Raw genomic sequence first — 25621 nt, 5'->3', positions numbered from 1 at the left:
AAAGATTTGGAAAAAGAAAGAAGCCAACAGATTTCCAGACACCCATTTGGGCCAATTTCACCTGTTGTATACCTGGATTCACTTTGCATCTTTACATGTTTACATTCACTCCAATCTAACCAGCTTACTTTAGCTTACTGGTGCCGTTCAACTAAAGCTGGAACTTCAAAATACCAAGAATGTAAGAACAATTGACAGGTTTCCTGTATAAAATGCTCCCAATGCAATGTTTCAATGCGGCCACTTACCGACTACTACACTTCCCATCCAGTTAGCACGCAACAAATATCCAGGAAAATGCGTAGAGATGTCAAGAAAAGTAAAGATCAAATCGCCTCTGATGATCTTTCCTTAAAATTTCCTCGAAAAGTCTTTTCTAGAAGACAATCCTATGGAAAGCCAAGCCAGACCGGTTGGTCTTCTAAGATCTTTTGAGATCGTTGAACAACAGCTTCAACTTGACGTGGACCTGAACCACCATCCACCACCGCTTACGAAGTTCTGTCTGGTCATCACGTCCTCTCATCCCCTCCGTACACCCCTCCCCAACAGGACATCCTGAAGCTCACAAGAACACAATGGCAGCCCTCACCGTCCACATGCAAACCAAACGTGGAAGTTACATCACCATGCAAAAATGGCATTGTTTTTTTCACGTTTTCCCCCTCCTCCCTGGGAAATCTGGCACCAGTCAGGCATGCTAATCAATTTCACCTTCAAATCTATGGGGAAGAGCTGATAAAACATTGACGAGACCAAACATCGAGTCCACAGGGACTGAGTTGAGATCTTTCCCACAGAAGATACCAGACTTATCTGTTTAGATACAGATGACACTTGCACGTCCTCACTTTGGAGGTGGTTAAAATGAAGTCCTAAGTGCAGAAGGAGACCAAGAAGAGATGGGCAGCCTCTTAGTAAAAAAAATCCTGAGTCAATCAGATGAAGGGGAAGCTTTTGAAGGCTGTAGGTGATGAAAGGTAAAGAGTCGCTGGACCGTTGGGAACAGTCGAGAACAAACAACCCCACTTTTTGCTTGCAGCTTATGATAGATAATACCACAGAGAAACTTTGAATTACTTTCGAAATCTAATACGTTGCATGTGAAAGATCTTGTGTAATAGCAAAAAGATGATGAAGAAACATCTACTCATGGCTCTCGTTCAAGAAAACACAAGCAGTGTTTATATTGCCTCAGAATGAAACGGAATGCTGAGCATTAAAATCATCAAGGACAGCGTGACGTTCTTCAACATCAGCAAATACCTTCCCATTGGGATCAAGATTTTGGAGAGGTGAGGAGTTTGCATTACAATATTCACATAACGTTCCGGACCCTGCCCTCCCTAGAGCCTCTGTGGAGGTTTGCCTAACCCCTGCTGGTCCCTATCTCATCTTGAGGCCCAGCCAACGGGGTCAGTGTCACATTTCTGCAGTGGACACATGTGCCGGGCTGAACATGAGAGAATCGGGACTGTTCAAACTCAACAGTGAAGTTCTTATCATGCTTGGAGCTCCCCGATCCGGATATTCAACTTTCTCATATTCTAATCTCTGTGCCACAGAGCAAGAATACTGATTGTTTAAGGGTCGCATTACAAAGGTTTTGCTGTGTGTGTGTGTGTGTGTGTGTGTGTCTGAGAAGAAGAGATGGAGAGCGAGCGAGCGAGGGAGAGAGAGAGAGAGAGAGAGAAATTGTAAAGAGAGGGAATGTGAATGAAAAATGCATTTTGTCCCTCTAGTGGAGGCAGCTGGTATTGTACTTTACCTCAAGAAGATTATTGTCCTCTAGTTATCAAAACTAATAAAGTTACCACATTTAAGTTAAATAAATGACTTTTTCTGCTTTGTATGTGCACATAAAAAGCTACAAAAAGATTATCTAACTATTTAGAAAGCAAAGGCCAAAAGGTTCGTTGATGTGTTTATACAAAAACATCACATGACCCGCTATGAGCGCAACTGTCAAAACAGAGCAGGGCATTTAGTCTCTGTTCCCAAAAACACTGCAAGTGCAAGTGACTGCATAACAAACCACGTCCTGTCATTATTCAAGACCTGCTTTTGTTTGTGTTAACCAGTGACTGACAACCCACAGACTTTTAAACACTGAAAATATTGACATCTCTGGGATAAGTGCATAGACAATGAGAGTTAAAAGGTTCTTGATGTTTAAAATGATTTCTCATACACGCATATAACAGCCTATGAAAGTACTCAGACACTTAATAGTTCACCAAAATGTTTATTTTTGATACAACGTTGACCACTATTTAACTGCTTAACAAAGCTAGGAAGAACCAGAATAGTATTTAACAAAACTACGATTGCGTTCAACCGAAGAATGAATGTTTTAAACATCTTGGATGGCATGAGGCTGAGAAAATTATGAGAGAAATTTCCAATTTTGTTGAACTATTCCTTCAAGTCAAAGGGATAGTTCACCCAAAAATTTAAACAATGTCATCAATGACTCACCCTCATGTCGTTCCAAACTCATAAGACCTCCGTTCATCTTCGGAAAACAGTTTAAGATGTTTTAGATTTAGTTCAAGAGCTTGTTGACCATTCATTGAAAATCTATGTAGTGTCCATGTCCAGAAAGGCAACAAAAACATCATCAAAGTAGTCCATGTGACATCAGTGGGTCAGTTAGAAAGTGTTGAAGCATCGAAAATACATTTTGGTCCAAAAATTGCGGCTTTATTGAGCATTGTCTTCTATCCGCGTCTGTTGTGGGGCGCATGCGCGAGACTAAAGCCAAGTGACTGCAGTGACGCAGATGACGTTATCCTCAGACATGTTTGCGATTTTTGAGATTTTTTTTCAAACTTAAAGCGTGCGTCTCCCTCAGACTGTAAACGAAGCCCGGGCACACAAAAAAAAACAGCTGGGGCGCACCAGATAACACGTCAGCCGCGCCGTACATCATCCGCGTCACTGCAGTCACGTGACTTTAGTCTTCCGCATGCGCTTCACAACAGACGCGGAAGAGAAGTCAATGTTGAATCAAGTTGTAATTTTTGTTATTTTTGGACCAAAATGTATTTTCGATGCTTCAACACATTCTAACTGACCCACTGATGTTACATGGACTACTTTGATGATGTTTTTATTAACTTTCTGGACATGGACAGTATACCGTACGTAGATTTTCAATGAAGGGTCAACAAGCTCTTGGACTAAATATAAAACATCTTAAACTGTGTTCCAAAGATGAATGGAGGTCTTACGAGTTTGAAACAACATGAGGGTGAGTCATTAATTACATTATTTTTATTTTTGTGTGAACTATCCCTTTAAGTCTGTTATCTTATGGCTCTCTATCGCCACCTCTGTTTAAAGTATAAAGTTGCAGGTTACATTACACATAGTTGCGAAACGGGGTAATGCTATGTACACACCAGAAGCGAATTGAATTATTGCGTGAGTAGATTAGACAAAGTCAATGCAAAGACGTAAATAGACGCAAATTTGTGATGCGAAGCGCAAATTGGGTGGCGCTTTTGGTGCGAACACGAGTTATTCGCCTTAAATGCGTCTTTCACGCAAGTTGAAAATATTGACCTCAAGCAGAAATTTACATGACGCAAAGTTAAATCCTGCAGGCAATCTACAACAAGAAACGCAATGTGTGCGCAACATAGGAAACAATTTTCGAAAAACTTATTTTTTTTATAAAGTTACAGCATTAAAACAGTTTGTATTACATAAAAAATCGAATCAATTGGCGTTTAAGAAAAAGATAGCAAGGTAAACATTTAATTTTTAATTGCGTTTGCTAGGTCTTACGAAACAATAGACATATTGTGCGCACCTGTGTGAACTTGCTTTCATCCAGGCACTGAAAATGTCCCTGTGATCACTAAATAATAAAGAAAAGGCTTATAAAAAAACTATTTTTTAAGAAAAAGCTCTAAAAACATTTTTTAGAAGATCCCACGTGGTTTTATGTTTTGCAATCTTATTACACTCCAACATTTGTAAGTGTCCAAACCCATTTTGGGTCTACCTCTCCACAGAAGAAATGCTATTCTTCCCCCACTGTGTTTCATCATAACCTCCCGTCTATGTGTGTTTTAAACCTCAGATGACGATGTGGAGAATATGCAGATACTCCTGACATTCTTGTCCACAAGCCAGCTGAAGAACCTCCACGCATGGAGATGCTAATCTTTCCCTGAAGAACCGGGGGAAAATAAATTCCTCAACTCCAACAAGGACATTGTACTCCGAGTCAGTGTTTACCCCCACACACACGTGCACATGCACGAACACATTTGCAGAAGTGTACCGTTCTGCTTTTCAACCCGCATTGCCGTGTGTGGGAACTGTTTATGGTGATAAACAAAGAAGTCTCTCTTTGAGGGATTTGGCTGTCTCGTGCATTTCGTGGCTCTTTGCACACACGTATAGGACCAGTCGGTAATCCTTCGAGAAAATCATCTCCGGCAATTTCAGGTGTATCATTATCAGCTCAGACACGAGAGTTTAGGGCAACATGGTAGGGTAACATTACACAGCTTTAGCTCCAAATTTTGCCTCGGTTCACAGTTAGGGAAGTCGAGGCTAGTTGTCACAAGTCATTAGATGTAAAAATGTATTTTAGAGAAAACTACTCATTCTGCACTGGCCAGCCAATAGAAATCAAGCACAATTATTTAATGCAACCCAAACTTGTGATGTGATAAGAAGTTTGATGATGTTTGTCCCTCTCTCATTCTTCTGCATTGCCATATTAAAGTTAGAGAGAGAGGGTAGCTCACCTTTGACCTTCGCAATGAGGGTTCCCGCAGCACTGAGGATCTCCACTGAATTCAAGGATTGATGTTTGGAAATCAAGGCTTTTAATACACGCAACAGCTCTCCAAGACGCTCATGAACCACTTGGTGTCGACAATCCTGGTGTTCTGAAACACACACACATAAATGCATTATACAGGCGTGTTCAAAAAAGTTACACAATTGCCGTACTGCATTGCAAAACTTGATACTTGTGCATTGTTTGCTGGTCCACGTCAAAAAGAGACAGGCCTTAAATCTCTAGATGCAGTTCAGGTACCACCTTTTGACGTAGGTACTAATGCTCAGCTTGGAACCATTAACACACCCTTAAATACAAGATATGCACATACCAACTTTAGTCTGCGTAATAAAACAACTGTTTGCATGTGATAATTTGACAGCAGACAACCTTAAAACCAAACACTTAACATTGATGGATGAAGTGTTTATGAATAAAACAGTTGTTTACATGAAGTACAGCGCAATGGTATGAACAAGTCTGATAACCTCATCTCTAAGTAGTATCATTTCTTTCCACTATGATTCAAAGATAGATTTCAGATGCAAAAACCTTCATTGCTATATGTCTGATTAAGCCACAACAAAACTAAACATGATACACAAACACACAGGCACCATGATCAGTCGAACCCTTTTCTGGCTATCAAAGTCACATTTGTGCTGACAGCGGCCTCTGGATTACCCGCCGCATGGAAAAGGGGATCAAAGAGATTTTACCCCCTTTTTGCCATCTATCTCTTTTCCCGTAGAGCAACAAAAGGTGGAACTGATGCTGTTGTGGATGGTGAATGCCATGGAAATGCAAGCCAGGATGAACACAGTCTGACTACATTATAATGATGCACAGAATGAGACTACAATAAGACATGCAAAACGATTATTTTTTTGGTTCCCATTTTCTTCACATACTGTGATTGCAAAACTTCCATGTTTAGAGATCCATGATTTGCACTTTGCTTGCATACTTTGCACACATACCTTTAGGGCTGTGCGATTTGGGGAAAATCTTTAATTGCAATGGTTCTGACAGATTCGATTTGAGATTTAATTTTAAAAAGTAGAAAATGCATTGAATGTGTTGTGTCATTTCTTTCAAGTGAAATTAGCAAACCAGTTAGATAGAAGTTTAATTTGTTTTAAAGAAGTGGTCATAGAAGAACCGTTTTTAGTGCCATATAGCACCAGTGAAGCACCGGTGTAGTGCTAAATAGTAGTGCCAAATAGTGCTATGTAGAACCATATGTGGTGCTATATGGCCCCTATATGGTTCTACACAGGTGCTTCACTGGTGCTTCACCGGTGCTATATGGCACTAAAAACGGTTCTTCTATGATTACGAGCAAAGAACCACTTTTGGTGCTATATAGCACCGTTTGTTTTTAGAGTGTACAGCATTCAACAGCCCCGTGATATAATATTACGTTTTTTGCCAAAAAAACATACAAATTTAAGTAATTTATTCACTCTTTTTTCACCCTGTTGTTCATCCAAACAGTCTGATTTTAATGTTTCCCCTTTAACTCTTTCCCCGCCATTGAAAAGTTATCTCGTCAATTAAAGGGGACATTTTACAAGACTTTTTTAAGATGTCAAATAAATCTTTGGTGTCCCCAGAACATGTATGTGAAGTTTTATCATAAAAACATAAAAAATGCTGGTGCTGTCCGGCAACTTTTCTCAAAAATGCTGTCGGGGAAAGAGTTAAGAGCATTTGGTCTGGCTCTGTGTCCCACCAAATGAGCTGATCTCTGCACTAAATGGCTGTGCCGTGGTTGGATAGTGCAGATTAAGAGGCGGTATTATCCCCTTCTGACATCACAAGCTGAGCCAAATTTCAATGACCTATTTTATTCCACATGCTTGCAGAGAATGGTTTACCAAAACTAAGTTACATTTTCTAGGTTGATAAAAGCAGGGACCAAATTATAGCACTTAAACATGGAAAAAGTCAGACTGTCATGATATGTCCCCTTTAAGAGAAAACGCTTCCCTTCCAATGACGAGTTTTTAGGGCAATCCATATTCCGCTATTATCCACTAGGTGGTGCTCTTACCCAACTTACAAAACAGTAACTTTTGTGAAAATCATAAAAATGCTGGTGCTGTCCGACAACTTTTCTCAAAAATGCTGGCGGGGAAAGAGTTAAGAGCGTTTGGTCTGGCTCTGTGTCCCACCCACTTCTATGATTGACAGCCTACATGCTGCGATTGACAGCCTAAATGCAAATGAGCTGATCTCTGCACTAAATGGCAGTGCCGTGGTTGGATCGTGCACATTAAGGGGTGGTATTATCCCCTTCTGACATCACAAGCTGAGCCAAATTTAAATGACCTAAATTTATTCCACATACTTGCAGAGAATGGTTTACCAAAACTAAGTTACTGAGTTGATCTTTTTCACATTTTCTAGGTTGATAAAAGCACTAGGGACCAAATTATAGCACTTAAACATAGAAAAAGTCAGACTGTCCCTTTAAGAGAAAACGCTTCCCTTCCAATGACGAGTTTTTAGGGCAAAACATATTCCGCTATTATCCACTAGGTGGCGCTCTTACCCAACTTTTAAAACACTAACTTTTGTGAAAATCATAAAAATGCTGGTGGTGTCCGGCAACTTTTCTCAAAAATGCTGGCGGGGAAAGAGTTAAGAGCGTTTGGCCTGGCTCTGTGTCCCACCCACTTCTATGATTGACAGCCTACATACTGCTTCTACTACACAGTTTCACTATAAATCCAGCTTCTCAAACAGTCTTTATAATTTGATTTTAATGAATCGCCCTACATACCTTGCATACCTATTACATATACTTGCATAATTTCCACCGTTTACAATGACGTTTATTGCCAGGACAAATTGTCTTTATACATAACAAATAAGCTTGATACTTGTAATGACCATAATTTGGTTTAATGTTCAAACTTCAATAAATATGCACACCATCTACAATTTCCCTTAAAGTTCACCTGTGGTTATTATGAAGTTTGATACAGTGGGTACTACTAGGCTAATAAACTGAAAGTTTGGGGTTTGTATCACTCGTTCTGCCCCCACCAGCAGCAGTGGGTTCTGCCAGCATCCACCATTTATCTTCATCAAGTGTCACGCATATCCACTCCCTGATGAGACAACCTGGTGTTGCCTTATGAGAACTAAACCAAGCATTTGTTTCAAGCCCCCCTCTTGTTCATGAAAAGCCAACAATGCACTTTTAAACCGGAAACCCCTCAGTATGAGCACTGTGTTACACATCAGATGAGGTCATCAGACCCTTTATAATTGAATAAAACTGAACTCGGTTGTGGGTGAAAGGTTTCTAAAAGGTGGATGCGATGTCTTGCGTCACTTGCTTTCCAGGTAAAATTAACTACTGAGTCAATGGGGCCTGCAATAAATCAAAGAGAAATTTTCAATAACCACCTCAGGGAAACATAACATTAGTAACATAGGAAAGTTTTGGAGTTGTTTATTTAGTTTAGAGGGCTTAAAGCAGGCATCTACTGTATATAATTCTAGGGGTGGTTTCACAGACAGGGCTTATCCTAGTCCCAGACTAAAATGCATGTTTGAGGTACCTTGATTTGAAAACACCTTGTATTGACAAATCTTAAAGGGACACTCCACTTTTTTTGAAAATATGCTCATTTTCCAGCACCCCTAGAGTAAAACATTTGATTTTTACAGTTTTCAGCTGATCTCCGGGTCTGGCGCTACCACTTTTAGCATAGCTTAGCATAATTCATTGAATCTGATTAGACCATTAGCATCGCGCATAAAAAAATAACCAAAGGGTTTCAATATTTTAAAACTGGACTCTTCTGTATTTACATCGTGTACTAAGATTGATAGAAAATTAAAAGTTGCAATTTTCTAGGCAGATATGGTTAGGACAATACTCTCAAACTGGCGTAATAATCAAGGACTTTGCTGCCGTAACATGGCTGCAGCAGGCGCAATGATATTACGCACTGCCCGAAAATAGTCCCCTGCTATTGAAAGATACTAAGGGGAATATTTTTGGCTGCTGTGTAATATTCATTGTCTTTAAATTTACAGTCTTTCTCTTCTGGATAAATGGACTTAAGATTTTAATGACTCCTGCACTACAAAGATTTTTGGCCAATCAGATGGAATTATAAATACCATCCTCCTAAAAACCACACGCAATATGCTAGTAGCAAATCATGAATTAAAATTGTGATATAACTTAAACTTATTGGCTATTTAAAAGAGACTATCCCTTTCTAGTCACTGGCCAACTACATCAACACAAAAAACAAGCACATTAATGGGGTCTTTAAGTACGTGAACCATAACCATCTGACCAAGTATAATCCTTGTGTTAATCCTAAACCTAAGTTTAATCATTACAAAGCTTTAACTTCTTACTGTTTTGCTATAATGTCATATGAAGCTAGCCTCATTGTACAAATGCGAAAAAATGTCTTTAGTTCGGCATTATTATCAAGATAAAGTTTTAAAGAGAGAATGAGAAAGAGCTAAAACACATACACAGAGGAAACGAAAGAGGATTTCACACCATCATGTGAAGACCCCGGGTTATAATAAGCAGGTGGGTCAAAGGTGACCGCCAGCCAACCCGAGTCTAAATCTCTTAATTGGTGGGGGTCAAATTAAAAACCCTCTTTTGAAGACATTACATTTTGAATGACAATAACAAACACACAAAGCAAGACCCCATCCCCACACATCACTCCCATTCACATGCACACACAGCCACTGTCCCGGGCGGAGGGGCCGGTTCAGTTCTGCTCAGTGTGCCAGAACAGAGAGAATAGAGGCCACAAGACCCAGGGCCATCAAACACCCTAAACGGCTTCCCGTTGTTTGGACCGATCTTAAAAAACGACCAATTAGCACAACTGAGCCCTAAAACAGTAGGAAGGATATGAAGCGTAGAAACCGATGATTTTAACCCTGCTGCCCCCTGTTTGGGATTCTTACATGTCTGTTCTCATCGGTGCCAAACACGATCACTCACCGACATCGATTTAGCGGAGAAAAGACGTCTCGCTCGGCGATGACAGGAAACCTTGTTTAACCAAGAGTGAGCTTTCAACATGACAAGAAGAAGCGTTTCTGATTGGGGGAACCTTCCTTTTGTCTCCGGGGGCCATTTGCAAACAGCGGGGCCGTCTTCTTTGGAGTCCTGCAGCATGAGGCATTTATGGAACAATAAATCTGTGGGGCTTTCAAAACTGATGCGAGTGTGGGACACTACAGGGGCCCGAGAAGCTCAGGGGAAAGAACTGATGTAGAAAAATGACGAATCTAGATGCATGTACCTCGGTTGAGACCAGGGACACAAGGTTAAGAATAAAGCCGTCCTGCAGGACCACTGGAGACCCTGCTGTTGTCCCGGGCTTGTACTGAGAACCATTGGCACATTTTTACCCTGCTAGCGTCATGGAAACCCAGCATTCCAGTATGGCAATGCCTCTTCAAGTGTAGGAGTGGGAAAAGGGGGCCACACATGTAAACACATGAACTCGCATAATGTCTTCCAAATAAGTACAGCGTCCAGGGCTCCTTTTATAGACAACTACACAAAACACTACACGTAAACGAATTAGCGCTGATTTCATGCCTGCAAGTATGCATGTAAACAACGCATAGTATGAAGACATACAAAGTTGGCTATCCCCTCAAGAACACTTAACACACATGTCAGAGTCTACGTGAGGTTTGACCCTACTCCTAAAAGGATTATAAACACCAGCTGTTGAAGCATTAAATACAATTTATTGTAGGACCTCAGAGTCCAGCGCTTTCCAAAATTGGTCCCCCAACAAGAATACCCACTACCTGCAATAAAATTGACACAAAGACACATTATGGTAACTGGCTGTATCATCTGATCAAAGGGTCAACAGCTCTGGATTGTAGGAGTTAGTAATTTGGTGATCTTTAGTTAAAAGCCTTTATGTATTTGAAACTCAAAAGACTTACTAAAACTCAGACTACTTAGCCTTTAACATGCCCTTTTGACTAGAGCTGCCAAAGTGGACAGTCTAATACTTTTTTTTCTAATACCCAAAGTATTTTCTGCTAAGGTGGGTGGGCCTGGTCCACCCCTGTGACAGGGAATCTCCTGGGATCAGGATATTACATGGATCCACGGCAAAGGGGCCTTTACGTTTAGCATCTACCCCTGCCCCAAAGTACCCTGCTGATTCACCTTTCATCCCATAAATGCTCACAAAGGGCCGACATTTAAAAGAGACCCTTGCATGCACACACACAGAGACTTGCATGCATAGACTACAGAATTGGTTTGGATTTACAGGAAGAAAATTGGATATTAACTAGAAAAAGGAAGTGTTTTCAGTGAAGCAAAGCTTTGACTCAAACTTGAAAGCTATTTAGGCATTTTTTTAAATAGTACACCGACAAGCCTAACATAAATATATCCTAGATGTTTACATCACAGACCCGGAGATGGCAAGATACTCTTTGGTAACCTTGACTGATATGGCATGGTGCCAGTAATTGTCAAGTACCATAAGCAATCAGGAAATAAATGTGATCTGATTGCTACGATGCCATGCAACACTCCACTTCGAGAATTAGTTACTTTGAGATTACCTCTAAACCAATTTAAAATCACTTGATATGAAACTTCACAGCTGATTGAAGGACAAGTGCATCCAAGTCTTTACCATATTAAATACTCCAATATCCCATTCTTTAATTTCCTTTTTCATATAAATCAGGCATCCTGCATGGAGACAGGAACATGCTTGTTTCTTTTTATGCGACCACACAGCTGTCCATCACTTATATAAACATTAGGGCTGAAATGATTCATCGAGTTACTCGATTAACTCGATTCAAAAAAATCCTTGAGGCAAAAATTCTGCCTCGAAGCCTCGTTAAATTACTAAAAATCCTACACGCGCGGGGATCTGATTCACACGGACCGTTGTTCAATGTTAAGGAAGCACATCATAACGCGTGATACATTTTGAATTTAGTTGGCGCGATGGCGGAGAGTAAATATGTCCATAAACGGCAGAGAGAGAATGTCTAAAGTTTGGGATCATTACATTCTTATCATTACATTACATTCAGCATCTGAACCGAAAACTATCCACTGCTGTTTCACCAAGCATCGATGAAACAAGGTAACGTAGCTTTCGCTGATTTTAATCCCATACTGTATTTGTAGCGATGTCGTTATGCGGTTTGACTAGATATGATGTATAGCTTTGATGTTTTTAAGTAGTAAATATATTCACGTTCAATTGCAAGAGAGTATAACTTAAAAAAGAACCCCTTCACACACACACACGTCTCTACCTCACGCGAGTCAGACCAATCGCGCAATGCATCACATATGCTTAAACTTTTACGTAGACACGCAACAATAATTTCAGCATGCATTCACTGTATACAGCGGGACGTGATGTCGTGATTTTTCGAACGGATTCTTAACCTAAAATGCACCGCAATGCAAATGATGCAAACCAAATGCAGCATTCTATTGAAAATGAATGTATGTATTTCTGCCGAAAACAAACTGCAATGAAGCAACTGAACGTCTGACTAGGGTGTCACTCTTCCTCACGCACAGCACGCGTGCACACACACACACAAACACAGGTGCACGTGGCACTGGGCCGGTACCTTTTCAAAAGTACACTTGTACCTAAAAATGTACTAAATACTGGTACCTCAAAGGTACATATCTGTACCTAAATGGTACATATTAGGACCGTTTTAAAAGGTACCGTTCCATCTAAGCTGATGGTGTAGTGGGCAGCGCTCCGACATGAGGTGCTTCCGCACTTTCTGCGACCAGAGTTCGATTCTCGGCTCGTGGTCATTTGCCGATCCCATAGTACCTTTCTCATCCCTGTACTTTCCTGTCCTCACCTCTTTCACTGTTTAAATAAAAGCAAAAATGGCCAAAACAATATACCAAAAAAAGGCACCGTCCCAGTGACTGAGAGTGCAGTGTTGGATCAAAAAAGGACAAACCAAGCCACTTGGTTAAATTAACCCAGAGTTTTTTTATATATATATTTGAACCAACAGGTTAAAACAGCCTAGCATTTTGAGTTGAAACTAACCAGCAGGTTGGGTTCTTCCCTTTTTGACCCAAAAATAACCCAGCATTTTTAAAGTAAAATCTAAAAGCTCTTCCACATAGTGGTGAAATATCTTCAAATGAATTGAGAACGGAGTTTCAGGCATCCAGACATGACATCCACTGTCTGGTTTCAAAGTTTGAGACCACAAAAATGGGTTGGGTCTGTCAAATGTCAAGCAGAGAAAAATACAAAGACACTTCATGACGGTCCTGATTCCAATCTTTGAAAGACATCCTATTCTTTACACTAAAAAAAAGAAAGTTCAAAAACATTTGGTTCGTCCTTTCAGCAGATCACACCACAGTTCATTTTTTTAAAACGCACGCCATAATAATAAAAAATGGAAATGATTCATCAAGACTTTTACTTCCAAATGTGACATCCTACACCAAATGCATTGGAAAAATACACTTTATGATGAATGATGTTGCAAATTGTTGCCTGAGCCACCGGCCATTATGTCAGTGAGAAAAACCAGAAAGCCACTGGTTGGCGAAGGATAAGCTGTGGATGGCGTTTCCCCTCTCAACATGAAGCTGTTTCTCTTTGATGGGCTTTCTGGGGGCTCAGGCTTCAGATGCAAAACAGGGCCAATTAATCTTCAACCACTCTTGACTTGTACCAGGAACCAAGTGCTCAAAAACAGGATTTAAGTCAAATTGGGTGTATTTGGGCTATGGTAGGACCTCAAAATGTGTATTTATTCCTGACATTATTGTGGGAAAAAAAATGGTTCTGGGTGACAAATCTACTTTTTTCCAGACATTTTTAATCCACTCTTGTGTACAGCAATCGATGGTCACTTTAAAGTAAATTTGCCATCTTGGTTTCAAATCCCTAATCCGAAGCAGTGGGGGATTTGTATGTAGGTTAATCCGTTGCCTATATTTGCTACAGAGATAAAAGACAAAGCTACTCACAGGTGTGGTTTCATATTGCCATCGACCAAAATACTTATATTTAGTTTTTAAAGACGACTGTTTAACATTCTTTTGTGTCCTGTGTTTAACTAGGTTACACCAAACCTCATTTACTGCTTTGTCTTCATTCATGTTTGGCGTTTAAATGAAGATCTCATGGCATTATTTAGACAGATCTGAACGAACGATTGAAGAATCTGTCAGCGGTTACTTCTCTCAGGAATTTCGGCTTCAAGCTAACAATCTACAGGCCCATTTACTACAAAAACACAACTTGTTGAAAGATGATATCTGAAAGAGGTAGACAATTCGATGCCCTTCTGGTGTAATTTTAGTTTATAGGATACAAGTCAACTACATAAAACAATCAATGCGATATAAATCTAACATACAATATAAGATAATGCAATGCATTTGATACTTTTGTTCACTTCTGTAAGTTCATTAATGTAACTATTATTTGTCCTATGACAAATTTCACCTACGCTAATCGGACCTTTACCGTAAACCTGCAACGTGGGAAAGAAAGTGATATGAAAAAAATCAACAAGTGGCTCATAAAAACTATTTAGGACCAGAACAGAACCATTAAACTCCCCAAATCAGCAGCTAGTAGACAGCTGTCTGCAGCCCACATTTGTACACTGGTACAGGCAGCGCTGATAACTCACAGACACTGAATCCTTATCTATTATTCTCTGTGTCACCCTAACCCATGCTCAAGTCTCCTACACGCCGCTAATCTCTTCTCAATGCCTCCTAATGTGATACACTGTTGACTCTTAATGATTCATTTTCTTTTTCTGAGAAAGTATGGGCAATATTTGGGAAACAATTGAAAAGGTTAGATGCAAAAAAAGTTCAGAAAGTGCATCTAGCATGTTTTCTTGTAAATGAGCATTTTTTTTAAATTAGGCTCTTATGTTTGGGTTTAATAATTTTACTTTAATGGCAATGAAATTTTGGCTTTTTTTTACAAATAGCACTTTTCATTAGTCGTTCACTGCAAAAGTACATGCAAATGTCCTCTTTGAAAAAAGTCTACAGTCATTCTTTGCTGTCCTTTTTGAATAAAGTTAAAAGGCTAAAAAAAATAATCAATTTATTTGATAAACCTCATTTAACCGGGTAAGAAACTCTTGCACCGTCTGCACGTGCAGTTAGAGGACTTTGCCGAAAAATCATTGCGCTTAGCGGATTCTGCAAACAAACCTTCAGCTGAACACAAACAAATAATTTTATATTAAAATGCCAACTTACATTTAAACACATGGTTAATCCAAACAAATAATTTTATATTAAAAATATGCTATCTCCTTATATAGGGGTCAACATGGTAAAGCTCAAAAAATCACATACATCTTACTAGAGCTGCAACTAATGATTATTTTAATAATCGATTAATCTGTCCATAATTTTTCGATTAATCGATGAGTCGGATAAAAACAAGAAAAACATTAATTTCCAACCCCTTATTCACAAACAGAACTAAAATATTTAGAAATTGCACAAACATGTTTCTCCTTGAACATACCTGAGCTGTTACAATAATAATGAAATAAAATAAAAATGGACTAACACAAAAAAACCCCACATGATCTAACACTGTAAAAACGGAAATGTTGGATCAACTAAAAAATTACTTGAATTGGTAACACTTAAATTAAGTTTATTCAATCTACATTGAAACTAAAGTGACATTTTTAAGTTGATCCAACTTTTTACGGTGAACATTAAAGTCGCAATGAAATTGAAATTAAAAAAAATTGTTTTGTAATATTATGGTAGTTTTTACAAAGGACTTATATGTAAGCTCTATTATTATTTTTGTTTAATGCCCTCATAATCTTTAATCAAAACACTCCTCAAAAATATATCTCTTTCCTCCCGGTCATATGGTATGGCAGGTGGGCGGAGTCCGGGAAAGGATCGCAGCAATTAGCAAATATCAATTTGACCCAACTTCAAACGATCCAATCAGTTCTTGATGGAAGAAATCATGTCCAGAAGCCGTTTCACTCGGACATACAAATAAGACAATTGCTGCTTCCATTTCATGGCGACTTGATCAAAAAGTAATCCAAACTCCAATGGATTAATAAATGTCTTATTTAGCTATTGATCCCTACTGAAAAAAGCTCAAACTAGCTGGTAGCTGGTTTTAGGTGGCATTAGCTGGTTTAAGGTGTTTTTTCCAGTCTGACCAGCTAAGTCCAGCTTGACCAGCTTTAAGGAACACGCAGACGAAGCCCAAATAGCAGATCTTCCCCTTATGAGAATATAGTTCCCAGTATGTATACGGTTAAAAGATGGCTGTGTCTCATATGACCTACGCTGTGACTATACAAAAACCACAATATACAAATAGGAAAATATTGGCATTATTTTGTCATTTATTGGGAGCCTTATGCTAGCTGGAGCCATTTACTTCCAGTCTTTGTGCTAAGCTAGGCTAGCGGTGGGTGCGTCAGAAAGAGTTAGGGACGCACAGAGATGAAAAGGGTATGTATGGACAGTGAATTTCCCAAAAAGTTGGCGTGTTCCTTTAAAAAGTGACCAAAAAACAACTAAAACAAGTTTGCTATACTGAAAAAATGATTCATTGAATTTAATCAATTTTTTTAAGGTAAGTGGTTGCAATTAATTAATTTAAGCTACATTTAAACAAAAGTTTTTTATTTTATTTTACTTTACTAATGTTTTTGTTTAAATGTAGCTTAAATAAATTGATTGCAACCACTTACCTTAAAAAAATTGATTAAATTCAATGAATAATTTTTTTCAGTGTACCAGCTAAAACCCAGCTGGGAGACCAGCTAAAACTCTCTCAAGCCAGGTTTTTTTTCCGCATTTTCATGGCAACATAAAAGTGTGTTAAATTCAAATATGGCAGCAAATCAATAACATTGAATCTCAGTTCTCATGACGAAACACTCATACAAACATGGATTTCACTGAAGAAAGAATGTCACATACATCTGGGATAGCATAACGGTGATGGAACAAGAAAGCGTAATTGGATCTTCAAAGACATTCGTAACTAGACTAATTTAAAGAAAATCTTCAAAGCGACCATAAAAGGAACTCTTTATTAAAGAACCAACCGATGGCAACACTAAACATCTCATATTAGAGGAGATCTGGAGTACAGCTGTATCTCAACTATATTAAAATGCCAAAACGAGCCACTGAAACGACACAGGACTGCTAAAAATAGACTGGAATTCACAATGGATGTTTTTAAACACAAATCTCTTAAACACCATATTGGTTTTCTCAAAGGGCCCCGTGCACAACAATTTTCCCATAGAGCATCACAGCGGGACAAAAAATGAGTTCACATTGTCAAATATAACAACGTAACAGAAATCAACATCATAAGAGTGTTGGCTAAGGGGATAGGTTGTTTTACATGGGAAAGAAAGACGAAAACTGTACCTAAAAATATTTCTGGCTTGACACAGTGAGTAATGCGCTCACTGTGATGGGAGTCTGACAAATGAGGATATTGTGAAACACCTGGTGAGATGTTCTCACCGGTTAATAAGTTAAATATTACCAGAAAACAGCTCGGGAATACTGTGAAAATGTATGACAACATATTTCTCACCTTCCATTGCTCAGCCATGCAATTAAGTTCAGGTACAATGATTCATTGAGAGTGAAAGATTTATGCAACAAAAAACTCGAAATGCAAACGTGACTAAGTTTAAACAGAAAACGCTCTCATGACTCATTTTTAGGAGACAAAGTCAGCTGTGTTAAAACTAATCTGCATCCGCTTCACACAAATACTAACAATACAGAGAAATCTCAGGAACGTGGTGTGAAGCTACGCTTCCCCGAACTAATTGGACACATTTGAAATCTTCTCGGGATTAATCGGGCCCTCGTGCACTGTTTGAAGGTTGACGTTCACAGGGCAAATGGCGTGGGTCATCGGCCCACAAAATCACCTTACAATAGGGGCCAGAAAATCACTTTTGGACGATCAGAGGAAGCCCCCATGCAGGGCAGGTTGGAGCACAATGTGGTGCCGCTGGGGATGAAGAGGGTTCTAATCCCACTCACAGACCCTGTCTGCACCCCACCGCGAGGGCAACCTGGACCCTCCACAAACTGCACAGCCAAAATATGAGACCCTTGAGTGCTTGTCATCAAATTGGAAATGTATTTAGCTCCCCAATATAAATAAAATGCAAACAATGTAATTCCTGCAATGCAAAGCACAGACGTCCTATTCTCACATTTTTTAATCCATAATATTGTATATATCATGACGTTTACACTTATTATATGACAAACAATGGATTACAGATTCACTGTACCAGAACAGTAGGATGGACAACGGTTTACTCATGGTCTTTTTTGTCCAAAGTGTCCAACATCCAGCAACTGTTGATCTAAGGCACTAAAGTAACAAGCGAGCGTTTGTTCTGGAGGAATGCAGGGTATGTGGGGGGGATGGGAGAGGAGAGGAGCGCTTTTCCCACCCCTATCAAAATGATGAGCACAGACTGTGGTAATGGTCGACCCAGAAAGGGTCAATATTGATTTAACAGTAAAAATACAACCTGGTCGATTCGCTCAAGGTTACACTGCTACAGGACTACAGGAAACTTCAATCAAACTGTCCTGAGATCATGATACACTGAAAAAAATGATTAATTGAATTTAATAAAAAATTTTAAGGTAAGTAGTTGCAATCAATTTATTTAAGCTACATTTAAACAAAAGTTTTATATTTTACTTTACTAATCTTTTTGTTTAAATGTAGCTTAAATAAATTGATTGCAACCACTTACCTTTAATTTTTTTTTTTAATTCAATGAATAATTTTTTTCAGTGTATATAACAAGAGTTATTTTACAAAAGTGAGGTTATTTATTTATTTAATTTACATTAAAGAGAGTTATTTTGTGTATTTGATATAATACAATGTGTTCGTGTGGTTTATGGTTAAAAAAAACACATTATTTTCGACATACGTACATTTTTGTAGCTGAAACGCACGGATTTGAAAAGCTCTCTGTCTCTGATTGGCCAACTGATCTGTACGTTGTAATTGGTCTGAATATATCTAACGTCAGATGGAAATGTGACGCTCATTACTATGTTTGAAAGATTCTGTCACAATGTAATGCTAACAGGAGTTAACTTCCAGGCTGTGAGTCCGAAGCGTGAGGAATTATGATAATGTCGGTTATGTCTACATCACCGATTCCAGGAAGTAAACTGTTGCCTACAATCCGTGTGTTTGTTGTAGTCCAAGAAAAGAGATTTACGTTGGAGATGATAACTTGTGTCATCGTTTACTTTGGGGTTTGTACCTTTTGCATATCGTTACATGTACTTATACACACCTACTAGGGCTGTCACTTTTGAGAAAAATCAAATTCGAACGGATATCAAATATCATGCAATGTATCCGAATATATTTGAATATCTATATGCCCCCCGCGCGCATAAAAAAACACCATAATGAAGATTCAATCACAAATTTCCACGAATTCAATGCCCGTCATTGACACATGTCCCGTGCTTGAGCGTGTTTGTGAGAAGCAATCTCATTGACAACCAGCACACATACATAGCCTATCCCGCGCGTTTGTGAGCCGTCATTGACAAGTACATTAACCCTGCATGTGCTGTTTGCTTGACCGTTTTTAATGTTAGAGAGCACAAACCATTTGATATTTGAGATGAAATAAAACTTACAGCTGAGTTAAGCAGATCTCACGTGAATATAAATATTTTGCGTCATGTTCGAATGCTTATTCGAATATCGAATAAAAAGTGACAGCCCTACCACCTACACACCAAAGGAAATAAAAAATTGTGAATCAGACAATAGGTGCTCTTTAATGCACGTGGTAGATGCGTTAATCTAAAGCGACTTACAGGGCATTCAAGGAAGGACTGCAGGATTGAAGAAAAACGCGATAACTTGCCAAATAGTGCAACATGCATTACAATAATGCTTTAAGTTAAAGCAAAAAATTAGTTTAAAATAAAATTTTAATAATAATAAACATACACACTTCACATTCTTTCTAGGAAAACAAAGTATTATCTCGCCAGTCTCCATCTTAATTTTTTTTGTGTGAATGTTTGAATTTCTAAGGAGAAAGCTACAATTTTGTTGTACAAACGTGCAATGACAATAAAGGCTTTGTATTTTATTCTGTATCTGCATTGAACTAAAATGTTTTATATATCTTTCGGCCCTAATTTAAAGTCACTGTAAAACCCAAGTTGCTGTTGTCTTCCCTATCGTGACGTAAGATGAGGAAAAAATTAAGGGCGGGAATTATTTTTATCATAGAAGGAGTTTGGGGGGGTGGGGTTCACTGTCCCCCAGACTAGAATAGAAAAATGAGAATTCATATTTCATTTGTCTAATCCATGGGTCTTCAACCGGGGGTCCGCGGCCCCCAGGGGGTCCGTGACGGAACTTCAGGGGGTCCGCCAAATGATGTTTAACGACAGGCTATTTTTTAAAATGTAAATTATATGTACAAAACGTTACATGTCCCCTTTAAGTTGTGCACGTGCGTGGCCGCATAGATTTGAAGGCGCACGTTCAGTTTAGACAGCGGACCAAAATAAAATATCTAAAGATTATAAATGTCCACTCAGGAAGCAGCAGTAGCGACAGAAAAGTCATCATAAAACAGGTAAATCTTATAGGGATGTGTCTTTCTTTTAGAATGTCATTTTAGAATCATTGCGACATTGTCTCATCTAAGTTATATTTCTGAACTTGGACGGCTGTTTCACGCGGTTCAGATTTAAAGCGCTAATTCAACAGGCAAATTACACCACAACACGTCTGCATTTTAAACTGTGACAAAACTATCGCTCAATTTTAAAAATGAATGAAACGCGCACCGTAATGGTGCGTTGTGCAAGATTCATAGTCAGGTTGAAATCCGCCTCTCAAAAAGTTGCCCCAAAGAGATACGCGCAAACTCAATGCATGTTTTCTCCTGAGTCTGATATGAAGCTATGCAGAAAATAAACCTGCGTTACTCAAACTCGTGACAATGATGATACACGAGCAAGGCAACAGACCTCAGAACTATAAAGTAGCACAACCTCCATATCCCCACCAGAATAGAGAGTCTTTGTGCCATTCACCATGATCAATCATTCATCTTTATAAACTGAAAGCCCTTGTCCAATTCACAATAAAATGAAAATATATTACACTGCAAATACCTTAAAATAATATTATATTATTATTATTATTAATACTGTTATTATTAATATAAAAACAAAATCTATTTTAACAAAAAAATTATGCATGTTAATATAGTATGGCTGTGTGACAATATGGTTTGTTTCTATTTATAAAACAGTTCCAGTCCTTGATTCTGATTGGTCATCAGTTGTACTTTACTCCACTTTGCGTTGTGCCTAATATGAAAAGGCAGCCTGTCGTACCTTACTGCTTTCTTAAATATCTCTGTTTTACACATTTAGTATTAGGGGGTCCCTGCTCCATGCCTCTCTCATCTAAGGGGTCCCCGACCCAAAAAACGTTGAAGACCCCTGGTCTAATCTTTAATAGGTAGAGTGAGTAACTTAAGGCTAAAATATTTTACATTTATTTAACCTATAGACCGTTTCATCGGTGCGGTGACGCGATAAGCATCTGGTCCGAACTTTACTTCCGGTTTCTGTTTGTTTAATGGTCTGACTAGTTGCTGAAACTGAACTCTTAAACAAATTCCTAGTCTAAAATAACTAATGTTTTGGGTTCCTATGTAATCTACGTGTTGTTTATTTTACTTGTTATATAAATAAACTACTTTAAAAGGACTTTGTTGTTATGTATTCTTCGCGGAGTTTACCGGAAGTTACGTGATGACCACGAAAGCTGCGTGTTTATGTTGTTACTGCTGAAACCGTCTATATATTAAAACCATGAAGCCGCACTTGCTAATCTCAAAGTATTACAATGCCCTTGTTTGCCGGTAGACAAAAAAAATTTTGGGGTCTTTGGAAATTGGGCCAAGTTGCTAATTGCTAATCGCTGTAATGTTTTACCCAGGTAGAAACAAGTCTTTGATAGCCCCGCCCACACGCCATTCCTCGTGACAGGAAGTAAAGAGAGGTCGTTTCGAGGGGGGATTAGAGTGGCACACAATACACCACAATATTCTATAAAAATCATGTTTTTAATTTTAAGTTCATGGTGGCTTTAAAGTATACATTTTTTACATGTATGTGTGTTCCCTGGGCATTGGACTCACCTTGGCATTGCAAACCTTTGCATTGTTAACTCAAAGCTTTACCAGTTGAACGAACAACGAACACTGATAAGTTAAATGTAAATTTTCTTATTGTATGTACATATGCACAAATTTAACTTTATCAGATAGGAATTATTAAAGTATGTGACCATTTTTATTCTGCTATAAGAAATTAAAATTTAAGACTTCCCTGCTGAAAAAAACAATTAAACCATTACAGAAAATTCTAATGGTTTCCATTAAAATACCAATAGGAACAATTAGCTTTTACCATTAAAACCACTACATTGTAGTGTGTTTTGGGCCATATTCCATTAGAACAAATACATAGAACCAATAGAACCAATACATGCCATTAGAGACCAACAAAAACCAATACACTGTAGTGTGTTTTGGGCCATATTCCATTAAAAACAATAAAATTCCCAATAAAATCATTAGAATTTTCTGTAATGGTTTTATTGTTTTTTTCGGCAGGGTTTAAAGCAATTATATGAGGGACACGACCACCCAAAAAAATTTCAAATATGAGGGATATTATATAAATGAGGATCTGATTATTTACTCATCCTGCACTTGGGGAGAACAGAAACAGTTTACTGTCCCGCAGGACTTGCTAATAAACAAACCTCCACTTGGCGAAACCCAGAGTTCACACAGACTTTCGGGCGACCATTGCAGTTAGCGAATTGATAAACACAAACTCTCTGGTAAACTTCATAACACGGTTTTGTCCATCAACCAATAGCAGCTGGTTCAGGTCTACATGGGGGTGCTTATGTCAATTTCTCAGTACGCCTGACAGTTGTGTATAATTTCAACAAAGGGGATGTGTGCCTAAAACCGACGAGTGTCTAGTATGAATAGAGAGTCTCAAAAACATCATAAAGAGAGCAGTGAAGCTTACACACTTTATTTTCCTCAGTGAATAGGGCCAGTATTCATTACAGCCAATCTTGTTTTTCATTTTCCAAATAGCTGACACATGCCAACCATCCTGCTGCTTCAATGGGTCGCCCATGAGACCAACACCTGACCAGCTTGACAAATCTAAGACACGTCCGTGAGGTTTGAATGCCTGAAACCACACAGAAGAAATTTGAATATCCTTTTCTTTAAACATTAATAGTTCCTGAAATTGGTACAGCATTGCATTAGCCATGCACAAGTCATGGGTTCGATTCTCAAGGATCACATTGATAAAAAAAATGTTATGTCTGCTAAACACATAAATATAAATGCAATGTAAAATACATTTTCTTTAGGATTTTGAAGAAACTCAAGCAAAGAAAAGTTATGCAAAATGATCACAATCCAGCTAACCTTCTTTTGTGTGCAAATGCTGATAATATACGGTCAAAAAGTTTAAATTAAATTAGAAAAATGCAAAATAAGCCTTTTCACTAGTGGTCTTAGACTTTGTGACCCCATTGTAAGTCAAGAAACCATCATCAACCATCAAACCATCATCAACATTGGCTCTGTCACCTGTCACATTCATGGTAGAAATACAGAACACTAAACATAACACCCCACAATTACATACAACAAGTCACAAAAACTCGAACCTCAAACATGCCAGTCATTTTAAAGCCCCTTCCAATTAGTATCTACCCTACCAACAGTAAACATGAACTTCACAGTCCACCTCTCTTTGTTTTGATACAAGGTAAAGAATATGTATCTCTCAACCCCCCACACCGAACGAAATACTGACCTCCGAGTCCCAAACTGGCGGTTATATCCCAAGCCCAAAATAATCCAATCCAATTACCGACATGTCCATCATGTTTGTGCAGCCCCTGGGCACGGTCGTGACCTTTAAAGATATTTAGAAATCCCTCTCATTGTGCAGACATCTTTATGGAAGCCGTCTTAACCGCCTAACTGGGAACCGAGTCAAGAGACCAAAATAGAGGTCTTTATCTTTAATCGCATCCATAAAAGCGCTTTAAAACCGATCATGAAATACAGCGATCCACGTCAACCTCTCCACCGATCTGCCTATGAGAGCTGCTGTCTAATAATTGCCATTTAAGGTGACATGCTTGACTTCTAGAAAAAAGAAAACATCGAATTCCTACTAAAGCAGCCCACTGTTCCCTACGGACAAGTCTCAAGGTTCTTGCTATTCTTGCATGGGAAAGTCAACTTATTGCCAGAAGCTGGCAATTTGCTCGAGGAACAAATCTAGGGAGACGAGACAAAAACGTCACTATCGCATCAATGCATGTGAATGAACCAGCTGTTTTTAAGCAAGCAAACTACAGCTGTAAAACACAGCCCGAGGATTCCCTTCATCTGGAGGGGTCGCTTACAGCAGAGACGACACGGCCATAAACCAAAAGGATTTCAATCACAGCAGGGCCGCCGAATCCCTAACAACCTCTTTTACGCTTGGGTTCAGCCACACCCAGTTCACTACTAACAATTCAGACTTTGAAGATGTGCGCTGATCCAAAACACTTATCACCCACAAGATGTTCATTTCCTACACACACATAAAGTAAACAGAATGCATGAGCCACTTGCGAATGGAAACTAAAGAGTTTATCTGTGTTTATTTCTGATAATACGCCAAAAATAAAGTCAATTATCTTATTATATCTAAAACGTATCGACTACTACACTGAGCTAACGTTACTGTATAAAATTAATGTGTACAAACTTCTCCGCACAACGGTGATCCAAGCTCGCCATCTCCCCTTGTCTTTACCAAACTGAAACATTTGATTTCGACAAGGTATTTTTGTCAGAGATTAGTTAAGCCACCAGTGTTGGGGGTAACGTATTACAAGTAACATACATTACGTAATAATATTACTTTTCTGAAGTAACGAGTAAAGTAATGCATTACTTTATAAATGTACATATTAATATTTGAGTTACTTTTTTAAAAAAGTAATGCAAGTTTCTTTTCAGTTTAATTAATTCGATGTAAAAATTAATGTGTTGCATTAAACTGAACGTATTAACAAACATTTACGTACTCTATGCGACATTTTTGCAATGAAAATATGCAATTTCTGAATGCAGAATTTTTCAGTCATAAAAGCCACCTGCAAAGCCTGAAAGAGATCAAGCCTCAGCCAAGTAAGAAAAAGTAACGCAAAAGTAACTTAAAAGTAACGTAAGCATTACTTTTAAAAGTAACTTTCCCCAACACTGTTAGCCAGACCGATAAAAAATCCTGATAATTTACTCACCCTTATGTCTTGTTTTTTTTTTTTTTTTAGTTGAGAAGAAATTAAGTTTTTAAGGGAAAACATTCCACGATTTTTCTTCATTTAATAGACTTTATTGGACCTCAACAGTTTACAGTTTCAATCCAGTTTAAAATTGCAGTTTCAATGCAGCTTCAAAGGGCTTTAAACGATCCAAACCGAGACATAAGAGTCTTATCTAGCGAAACGATTGTCATTTTCGTCAAGAAAAATAAAAAATATGTACTTTAAACCACAACTTCTCGTCTTGCACTAGCCGTGTGAGGCGCCAGCACGACCTTAAGTATTACATAATCACGTC

General features: G+C 38.6%; 1 protein-coding gene across 3 annotated transcripts in view; it reads right to left on the bottom strand.

The window, feature by feature from the left end:
• The window catches only part of arhgap29a (Rho GTPase activating protein 29a), a 57454-nt gene that overhangs the window by 26482 nt on the left and 5351 nt on the right, over positions 1-25621 (bottom strand). The window contains exons 1-2 of one of the 3 annotated variants that reach the window (XM_055182509.2): positions 23814-24102; positions 4767-4910 (exon numbers count right to left, since the gene is read on the bottom strand). Coding sequence is in view for 2 of the 3 variants with exons in the window: in XM_055182506.2 (XP_055038481.2) it covers positions 4767-4910 (144 nt within the window). In the remaining variant the exon portion in view is untranslated. Of the gene's footprint in view, positions 1-248; positions 501-4766; positions 4911-23813; positions 24103-25621 lie in introns of those variants that run through there. The other 2 variants (XM_055182506.2, XM_055182507.2) reach the window with 2 other exon arrangements.

The sequence above is a fragment of the Misgurnus anguillicaudatus genome, chromosome 25 (genome assembly GCF_027580225.2).
Source record: "Misgurnus anguillicaudatus chromosome 25, ASM2758022v2, whole genome shotgun sequence".
Lineage (NCBI taxonomy): Eukaryota > Metazoa > Chordata > Actinopteri > Cypriniformes > Cobitidae > Misgurnus > Misgurnus anguillicaudatus.
The sequence above is the reverse complement of the archived record's forward strand: the minus strand, read 5'-3'. Positions and strand labels throughout refer to the sequence as shown.